A 10,554-nucleotide genomic window follows, 5' to 3' on the forward strand; every position below is an offset into this window, starting at 1 on the left:
AAACTTGTTTTCCCTAAGTACAGCTAAATTTCTGTTGCAGAAAGACATGGGAGCTAAAATAATTTCATAACTTCGGTTACATTTCTGTTTTAACTGTACTAATAAATTAGATTCATGTTCCTCATAAATTGGCGGTTTCTGTCATCAATGCAATAAACAGCCTTGAGTTTTCTTTTACCCCACTTTTGTTTTAACCCATTTCAGTTCAGCATCCAAATCTGGCTCTCTTTCCTTGAGCTATGGCGACATCATGTCCAACGCTCCCCTTTGATGAAGCACGGTGGATCATCCGAATTCGCCGGATCTTCGATGAGGAGATCGAGGTCGATGAGGATCAGCCCATCTGCGTGTTTGATGTCCCCAAGCCTCTGCTGAGCACGAAACCTGAAGCTTACATCCCTCAGCTGGTGGCCCTTGGCCCATACCACCATTGCCGCGAAGAACTCTGTGACATGGAGAGGTACAAGCTCTCGGCGGCAAAGCGAGCCCAGAGCCACCTCCCGGGCATGGACTTCCAACGGCTTGTTGATGTCTTCACGAAACTAGAGCATCTAGTTCGTGCGCACTATCACAGGTGAGGTGAGACACACTACACACATCGTTATCTTAATTTCGTTCATACTTGGAGAACTTCTGATCTTTCTTGTTTGTAGGCATCTGAACCTGAGCAACGAGGCACTAGGGTGGATGATGGCCATCGACGTGTCCTTCCTCCTCGAGTTCCTGCAGACTTTCAGCAAGAACAACGGTAACCAGCAGAGAGCGCTGCAGAGGATCCCCTCCAGGATGTCACATTTGGTAGAGCCCTCTCGCAGGACATCCTCGCATAGCATGCTGCTCCGCGACGTAGTCATGCTGGAGAACCAGGTCCCTCTCTTCCTGCTCCTGAAGGCGATCGAGTCCCGATGCTCGACGGCGGCGCAACCGCCGGCGCAATCCGTGCTGAGCTCCATGCTGTTTGGGTTCTTTCAGGAGGTCTCCATGTTCAGAGGGATTGGTCGTCCATGCACCGACGCCAATCGGCATGTCCACTTGCTTGATTTCCTCTACTCAAACATGGTGCCTAGATGTACTGAAGAATCACATGGCACAGAAGAAGGCGGAGACGAGTCGTGCCATGATCACAGAAAGAGTACACTGAATTCAGTCATGGACTTGCTCGTCAGTCGTGGCTCAAAGATCGTGTCAGTGATAGTAGATTTCCTGCTGAGGGTTCTCCTCAAGTTTATAGCCAGCCTTCCTTGCCTCTCGGTGCTCGGAGAACCCATCGAGCAGCTGACGCAGCACGCGGCCGAGACAAGCGGCGGCACACCAGGTGTTCAGGACAAGGACAGATCGCCTCTGCTCGAAGAGATCGCGGTGCCATCCGTCGCCGAGCTAGCGTACACCGGCGTCAGGTTCTGCCCGACGGTCGGCGACCTCTCCATGGTCGACTTCTGCCCGGCCACCGCGACGCTGCACCTCCCGGTGATCGGCGTCGACGTCAACAGCGAGGTGGTGCTGCGGAACCTGGTGGCGTACGAGGCGGCGGCGGGGCTCGGGCCACTCGTCCTCGCGCGCTACGTGGAGCTGATGAACGGGATCATCGACACCGAGGAGGACGCGCGGATGCTGAGGGAGTGCGGCGTCGTGCTGAACTACCTCAAGAGCGACCGGGAGGTGGCCGAGCTGTGGAACGGCATGACGAGGTCCGTGAGGTTGACGAGGGTGCCCGCGCTGGACAAGGTCATCGACGACCTCAACAGGCATTACGGCGGCTGCTGGAAGGTGAGGGTCCGGACGTTCGTGAAGGCGCGTCTCCTTGGCTCCAGGGAGCTGCTCGCCTGTGTCGCCGTGGTCTTGCTCTTCCTCTTCGTTGCCCTCCAGGCGTTCTGCGTGCTTCGTGGCTGCGTCCCTATCTCGTACGGGATGGCCAGCAGAAAATTTGGCGCCTCATGAGAACTATCTTGTCAGAACATTCCATTTCCACCAACGATAATGCGTCCCTGTCCCTGCCATTAGCCCATTAATCAGCTGTAGACAATGCACTTTGAATCCACGGCTCCCATTCATGCACCACGGATACAATTGTTTTTGTGTTCCCTTTTCTGCCACTTTGGCACCTATGTAACGTGTAAAGATTTGATGGGTACTCGTTTGAAGCTTGCTTCATATCATAACTTGAAAGTTGAAACGCTTTCAACGGTTTGCCAACATACGTTAGATTCTCTCGTCTTTTCTACTAAATTTTGAGGAAACATTTATAACTATTGGAATCACTCAAGGATAGAGAATCAGATTCTCTCATATTTTTAACTCTTCTGGCTTTTTAGATAATTATTTTTACTATGCATCTAGATATAATATATATTTAAATACGTAGCAAAAAGTGTGTACCTTTAAAAGGTAAAACGACTAATAATTTGGAACGGAGAGAGTACTATATTTTGAGGAAACATTCATAACTATTGGATCAATTCACTCGAGGATAGCAATAAGAGGTGAAGAATGATTGCGGAGGCTAAAAACAAATTTTATTACTTTCCTCTAAACATATAAAACCTAAATACACCTTGTTTTTCATATCTAGACACAATGATGTTTTACTAGTGAAAGAGATGTTGGTTCAAAACCATAACTCTGACTAATCCCAAATTTGAATGGAACAAAATGAATACAATTCTTGAATTAATCCAACAAGAATTATGTCAATCATATTTATAAATAAATCGATATTAAATTTGCAATCAGATGGCTTAGCACTCGGGGATTCAAAATTTATATTAGTTCAGGCGTCAATGCCCTATGTCTAGTCGGGTGTGTCCAACCATGTTACTTAGCACCAATGACTCAAATGTTTGCAGCGTTGGTTACAAACCAAAGGGTGAGAGAGAGCTCCGGGAGCTATGGAGAGGTTGTAGGTGTTTTGGAGGGACCAGAAGGAGGTAAAAAAGATCGAAGAAGAAGGAAGGGGAACCCTTGCCCTTTCTCGTATAGTCGAATGGGCATGGTTACATAAAGCAGTGGGTTCTCACATGTCGTCTAGTCTTGAAGGACCCTTCGGCAGTCGTCATCATGTCTTGTCCTACCACTAACGTTATCATGTCCGAGGTCATGGAGGAAGTTGTGGGAAGCGGCAGTCACACTTGTCTGCCCACGCCTGAGTTGGTAGAATACGGCTGCCGCAGTGACTGATGATGACTGTCCCATCCCCTGTTCGGCTGTTCCCCACAGGGTCGCTGTAGGGCAGGGCATGTCGTGTTGTCCCACGTACTTGTCACGTCCTCGGTATCGCGGTGCATGATGATCCCATCAAGGACATTGTGTTGTAAGGAACTTTGACCCTCGCTCAGAAGGAATCAAGCTCATCCGATCACCTCCTCACTGGGTCAAAGCCCCTTCTCAGAACCCGAGTCATGTGGATATACAAGAGGCCAGTCGAAAACCCTGTCACATATGTAGTAGTAGTTATCCAACATTTCATATCAATGCATACATGCAAACTTGAAGCCAAACCACTTAATCACATATGTAGAGGGAGGGCTATTGCTACCAAGTCGAATTTTGTGGTATTTATCCGACATATAACAATTTCTTCATGCTATGGATAAGTAGCACAAGATCCAAGCCAACTTAGCAATTTACACTTGTATGAATTGTTAGGTTGTCATTGATTATCAAAAGGGGGAGAGAGATGTAGGCACCACCCACCCTCGTCGCCACCGGAGGAGGAGGCACTCAGAGGAGGATGCATCTCCGTCTTGCAAACGTCACCCTTCCCCACCGCCGCCGAAGGAGAAGGCGGCAGATCCACAGGACTCGTCCTGCTCCAGCTCCGGTGTACGAGCGAGGAGAGGCGAAGGTGGGGCTCGAGCGGGTGGAGGCCAAGTGGAAGCTGCGTTGAGCTAAGGAATGAGAGAATCGAGGGATTTTGTCCACAGCTCGTTGCTATCCGATTTCGAGTTGACATTGAAACGAGGCAAGAGAGTGAATCACGAGCAAATAAGTCGCTCGAGAATCATGGCGTTTGGCACGGTTGGGCGGTTTCCCTCACCTAGAATTGGTTGAGAAGCCGCCCCCAAACTATATGGAGAGTATGGAAACTTTTAATTCAAAACTTCATAAAAAATATTACAAATATCAACGCCTATGTATATGCAACTACACCCACTTATCTATATCTTTTATAATGCTAATCCCCACTATGAGTTCTATCTCAACATGTAAGTCATCTACATCATCTCCCACTAACTATCCAAATCATCTCTGACTAATAGCCATGTCATCTCACTCAAATTCATTGCAAAATCTTTGCAATCCCCGCAACAACGTGCATGATATCTTCTAGTTATATAGGTAAACATGCACGTCCTTGACAACGAGAGAGTTTGATAAAGTGAGCACAAGCACCAAGATTACGGGCACATCGGCGCTTACTGTAAAGAAAAATAGGATTGTTCCTTTTCTCAAATATTTTGGGTTTTTTTATTCAAAATATTTTTTATTGTTTTACAAACTTAACAAGATCCAATTTTTAACAAAAGGATAGCTTTCACAATTTCGTTTTGTAATTATAAAATACTTACAAATTGCAAGTAATATGTGAAAACAGCATACTCTCACTTCACAAAGGTACATACTTTTTCTAGCATCATTAAATTATCGAATGTTTACTTTTCTCTCGTACTCTATACATTATTTGCTACCGGAGTTAAATTGTTCGTGCTTGCACTAGAATCTGGCTGCTCAAACAAGACGCGTCCTAGGGGAAAGGGGAAAAAATGCTGCGAAAGAAAAAGAGAATTTAAAATAGCCGAAGGGGCAAGAAATGTTCCGGTGGAATGGGAAAGCGAGGAAAATAAAATGAAGCCCACTAAGAATAGGCAGCCAGACCACGGGGCCCCTTCGTCCACCTCCGGCCGAGCGGTGCCGCCACTTCTGTGTTCCCTCCGAAAAGGCAAAAACCCTAGCAAAAACCACTGCCCCAATCCAAATCCCCGTTCCCTCCACTCCACTTCCCTCCCAAAATTTCAAACCCCGAATCGAAGCTATCATGTGCGAGCGCTCACCTACCCCACGTTGATTGGAAGAACAGGTCCGACCTCACCTACCCAATTTTTCCTCCTCCAAAAAATTTCAAATAATTATTCGACCCCGCCGCCATCCCGTCCGCCCTACAAATCCCGCCAGCATGCGCTCCATCTGCGTCATGCGGTCGCTGCTCGCCGCTGCCGCTGCCGCCACCGCCCCCACCGCCCTCCGCGCCTGCGCTTTCCCATCGCGGCCGCCGCTCCTCTCTCTACCTTTTCGCCGGGGCCGTGCTGCCAGGAACATGCTTGGCGCGGCGAGGTCGGTCTCTGTGGCGGTCCAGTCGCGAGCCGGCGGCGGTGCGGCTACAGAGGTCCGGGTGGCTCATTCCGGCGAGATCCATGTCATCGTCGGCCCCATGTTCGCCGGCAAGACCACTGCGCTCCTCCGCCGGGTCCAGGCTGAGGCCGGCAACGGAAGGTACGGAAAACGCCGGCGACGCTGTGCCTTTCCCTTGTGATTACTTGTCTTGCTGGCAGAGCGGGCCCGCTTGCTAGTGACCTCTCTTCCGGGTTTTTTTTTGGCTCAGAAAAGGTTTGGCTACGAGGAAAAAATGGTCTTTTTGGTGTCATATATAATGTAGTTAATGCTGGCCATCGCTGCAATTTATGAGCTTACATTTGTCAATCGGCCTGTTCACTAGTTGGTTTTTGGGCTGGTTTGGACTGGCTGGTGCTGGTTTATTGTGAGAGAAAAATACTGTTGGCTGGCTGGTTTGGGCTAGCTGAAACCAACCAGCGAACAGGCTGAATATCTTGCTCGGGAAGCAGTGTATTTGTCTTTTGTCCTGGTCTTCACTGTCCAGTGATGACATGGTACATAATCTTACTGTTTGTTGTACAGAAAATTCCATAGACTCAGCTAGTCAAAGTACTGCCATAACAGATGAGCTTCTTGGGTAAGCTATGTTGTTTTTTAGTCTCCAATTTTCAGGTGCTTTCTCTGCAAATCCACAAAATGAAATTTAGACAGTTCATTTGACCATTCTCTGGGCAGTTCTAGAACAGTTTGATATGATACCATATTGTGAGGTCACTGCTGTCGTGTTGAATTCATATACATGTAATTCTATTCTTAGGTGTACATCACATAGTCATACACATGGGAAAACTGAAATTTGGTTGCCTTGACTGGTTCTATGTCTTGGATTAAAAATTTTCATTTCTGACCTTTTCACGGTGTCATTATAGGAGTGTGGCACTAATAAAGTCTGACAAGGACAACCGCTATGGATTGGATTCTGTTGTGACTCATGACGGTACAAAGATGGCATGCTGGGCCTTGTCAGAACTGTCAAGTTTTCATGACAAATTAGGAATTGAGGCCTACAATAAGGTTTGTTCAAACACATGTTCTCTTAATTTGCATGTTGGTATCCTATCCATGAACTCTACTACCATGCGTATATTTTGAATAGTTCACATTGGTGCATCAGGCATTATATTGCTAGTGCCCATCAATATTATTTTCTTGAACAAAGAAATCTTGAGAATCATGACAGTGAACTCAGCTGGTGGTGCTGGGGAAGTATAGAACACATTTATTTGGAGTAATTCACAGATTAAAAACAAGGGCAAGTTATGAAGGACCATATGGTGATTATTCTACTATAGCTTGAATATCTTATTATGGGTCAATCCTGATTCCCGATAAGTTTTAGCGACCCACCAAGATGAACACCTAAGCTTGCAGCTTTATAAATTTAATTATGTTTAATAAATGTGATATTATTTCCTTACTGGTTTACTGGCGTTGTGCAACCAATTGCCAGTCCTTGTTCGATTGCTATTGGTTGTCTAATATGATTTGATCCCAGTAGAACATACTACTAGCTGTAGTGCCTCAGTAGTGTTTCTTTAAAACTGAAACCTTCTGATCATTTACTTAAGCATGACCACATTACAGACCTGTACAACATGTACAGCACAGGTAAACAGGCCTCCCCAAAGATTAGGGCCCCCAAAAGCAGTAGTTAATTGAATAGTTGTATAGGTTGAGATTGTCAAGTAAAGCAAGACTGCAGCAGCGGTTACTCCAACCTTAATCCACTTCTCTGGCTTACTTCACCGCACAGGCACACATACTTTTTTTCCCCTTCTCACTTTCTTGTGTTCTTTTACTCTCTCTGCTCAACCCTCATCTATCATCCTAAACGGGGAAAAAAAAGGAAAGGAAAGCATTTCTTTCATCTGATTTTTGCTGATCATTGTTCTGTGGCCTCCACTTTGTTGAAACTTGAAAACTATCCATAAGAGCTAAGCCTTTGCGTATTTTGCAAGCTTGTGCCCACACAAATTCGGACAGACATTGATCAACTTTCTCTTTAGCCATATGCATAAGATGCCATGAGATTATGAGAAACTTTGCACCTAGTTCAGATGTAAGCTTGCGCCTTTGTAGACAAGCTAACGGCTTTAAATGGTCGTTGCCTAGCCCCTTGGGTAACGCCTTGATGCCACTCTAATGCCTAGTTCATTTGTTATCAGAAGCGTATTTGGTTTGCAAGTTTTTCTTCATATAGCTATAAAACTAGCGCTTAGAGATGTTGTGATTGTGTGTTATCCAAAATGATATACAGTTATGATGAGGCAGTGATTCATTAGCATGTAAACTTGCACTCTTCTTGTCACAGTAATTTGTAGTTTTCAATATGTTCCTGGGAAGTTTATGACCTATAACATTAAGGTGTTTTCTTTGTTTGTTAATGTTATTAAGTTATATGTGTAATCTGGATAATCCATTAGGGAACCCCATAAGCTTTCTTAGTTTAGTTGTGAGGGTCCCCTAGATGGTGCTATGTCTATTTGTATATTGTAGCCTTTTTGATATTGAAATGATTAATATTGAAAAAGACAAAGATATAATAAAAAAAAGGAAAAATCTGACTGGATAAAAAAAAAATCTGTAGTTGTTATGTTTAGTGTCTTAAGCAGGATCTATGTATCATGCTAACAATGGTTCACGGATTCTTTAAAGGGCGTACCCAGTGCAGTGAGCTCCCGCTCTGTGCGGGGTCTGGGGAAGGGTGTCAGTGGCAAGCCTTACCCTCGCCTGTGCAATGTGAGGAGACCGTGACTCGAACCCTGGACCTTTCGGTCACAGGCGGTAAGACTCTACCGCTTGCACCAGGCCCGCCCTTCGGTTCATAGATTCTTTGTTCTCGCATAAACCGCGAAAAATGCATTTTCTGCTTTAAGATTTGTTTGTCTGCACTTATTACATTATCAAAAACCTCATGACCCCACTGTTCCATCAGTGTGGGATATCCCCTGAAAGATGTCTCACCAATGCCATGATACCCAGCCAAAAGTCTGGTTGAGATATTTTCTGCTGACCTTACTGCACACATGACATGGCTACTGAAATAGGTCCTCTTCTAGACATTTTGTAAATCACTGAAATTGGTTTTTGCAGGTAGATGTTATAGGTATTGATGAGGCCCAGTTCTTTGATGATCTTTATGATTTCTGCTGCAAAGCTGCAGATCGTGATGGAAAAATTGTAGTTGTTGCTGGGCTAGATGGTGACTACAAAAGGTAATCACTGGGTTTTGAAGCTTTTGATTTGACCTGACTCTGAGCTATATAGTGCAAAATAATTTTTGAGAATGAGTATCGTGCCAGCATTACATTTATTCTTTTAGAGGACATGTCTCATCGTGCCAGCATTTGATTTTGTGAATGTGATATTGGCAGGAAGAAGTTTGGTTCAGTTCTGGATATTGTTCCCCTGGCTGACTCAGTCACCAAGCTAACAGCACGCTGTGAGCTATGTGGTCGCCGGGCGTTCTTCACATTGAGGAAGACACAGGAAACCAAGACTGAACTAATTGGAGGAGCAGATGTGTATATGCCTGTGTGCAGGCAGCACTACATGGATGGGCAGATTGTTATTGAGGCCACAAGGATTGTATTGGACCTTGACAGATCCACCGTGACGGAGAAAGCCTTGAAATAGGTCGATACCTGACTTCTGCATGCAGATTTGCAGTGTGTAACAATTTATTTATGATGATATTGGTTACTGTTGAGTGTTGAAGACACTAGCATCTCAGTTCTGGCATCCTGTCTAATATATAGTTGATGAAAAGCTGTTCACCTTGTTCGCTTATGCTGAAATTTAGCTTATGCTAAAATGTTGTGAGAGGAAAAGACTGTTTCATAGCTGAAAAGTAGCTCAAGTGAACAGGGTGATTGACATTGAGATGCTGCTACCAGAGAGGGAAGCTAAATGAGGCTATCACACAAAGCACAATTGAGAAGATTGTAAATATCGAACAGTTTGGATTTTAAATGTGAACATTTATATCGCTTTTCCAATGCCATTGGCACTGTGATGCTTATTAAGCAATCAGATGCTAGGAATTTCTATTTGGCGAGGACTACACGTATTTCTAAGAATAAGAAGTGTACAAGCTAATCATTAAAGTTTGACTTTTTTATATTTGTCAAACATCCTAGGCAGACAGACAGCCAGGCTTGGCTCTGCCTAGCGTTTGTGATTTGGCGTTTAACAGGAGACGCTTCATATATGTGTTACTACTTGTGCATTGCATTTCTGCAGCTAACAACCCATGGAGTTGACGAAGCAGTGATTCAGCATATGAAGGACGTCACTGCGCAGTTCTTCAGCCAGCCACGGAGCCACTGGACAGCAACAAGACAGTTGGCGGTCCGAGAAGATTGCTTCCAAGGATATGGCCGTCACTACAGCAGATTGTCGACAACTCGAAATTGAACAGATGGTTTCAAAAGTTGGATGAGGTAGACTGACTACACATCTCCCGGAAGATTTTGCTGTTCGTTGTCTTCCACATTTTCAACAAATGAGCAGTTGCCACGTAACATTATACACCAGAACCAAAAAAAAAGAAAAAGAAAAGCAGCACATGTACGTCACAGGACTAAGCTTCTGGAAGATATTTATGGTCGTTATCTTCTGGAAGATTTTTACATCTGTTATCTTTCAGAAAATAATTGACAGGAAAAAGAAAAAATAGCCGAATGACAACACATAACCAGCAGACAAACAGAACAGTTACAGGCACCTACTTGACGGACAAGAAATATAGAAAACCAGTGCCCAAAACAAAACACATTCGCTACAACGCACGATGAGGACCAAAGCAAAAGCAAGATCAAACTCATTAAGTACACATTTAAAAAGGAAATGATTACTTCACTGTTGCAAATGCGGCGTCGTAGAAGACAAAGAAAGCCGATGAGGACCAAAGCAAAAGCAAGATCAAACTTGAAATTAACACCCAGATCAGAAGCAAAAGAGCAAGATGCAACGTAGGTAACCCATCAAAACCAGTCCACCCCAAAGCACCTTCATCTAAAATTTGTTCTTTTTTTTTTCCATACATCTGCATCTAATTTTGGTACAAATTACTAATAAAACAACAACATTACAGTTTCTCTTTATCATCTTCAAACTTCGAGAACAGGTCTGCAGAAAATAGTACACAGATAGGTCGACTAAAAA

General features: G+C 44.7%; 2 protein-coding genes across 2 annotated transcripts; both read left to right on the plus strand.

The window, feature by feature from the left end:
- Positions 1–687: 687 nt before the first annotated feature.
- On the plus strand, positions 688–1,938 carry LOC136539497 (putative UPF0481 protein At3g02645). The gene has a single exon (XM_066531464.1). The coding sequence runs from the start codon at positions 688–690 to the stop codon at positions 1,936–1,938; it is 1,251 nt and encodes a 416-aa protein (XP_066387561.1).
- A 2,940-nt stretch (positions 1,939–4,878) lies between these two features.
- On the plus strand, positions 4,879–9,384 carry LOC136539498 (thymidine kinase-like). Its single transcript, XM_066531466.1, has 4 exons — positions 4,879–5,487; positions 6,258–6,402; positions 8,482–8,603; positions 8,763–9,384. The coding sequence occupies exons 1-4, from the start codon at positions 5,171–5,173 to the stop codon at positions 9,022–9,024; spliced, it is 846 nt and encodes a 281-aa protein (XP_066387563.1). The 5' UTR covers positions 4,879–5,170; the 3' UTR covers positions 9,025–9,384.
- Positions 9,385–10,554: the final 1,170 nt, after the last annotated feature.

The sequence above is a fragment of the Miscanthus floridulus genome, chromosome 2 (assembly GCF_019320115.1).
Source record: "Miscanthus floridulus cultivar M001 chromosome 2, ASM1932011v1, whole genome shotgun sequence".
Taxonomy (NCBI): Eukaryota; Viridiplantae; Streptophyta; class Magnoliopsida; order Poales; family Poaceae; genus Miscanthus; species Miscanthus floridulus.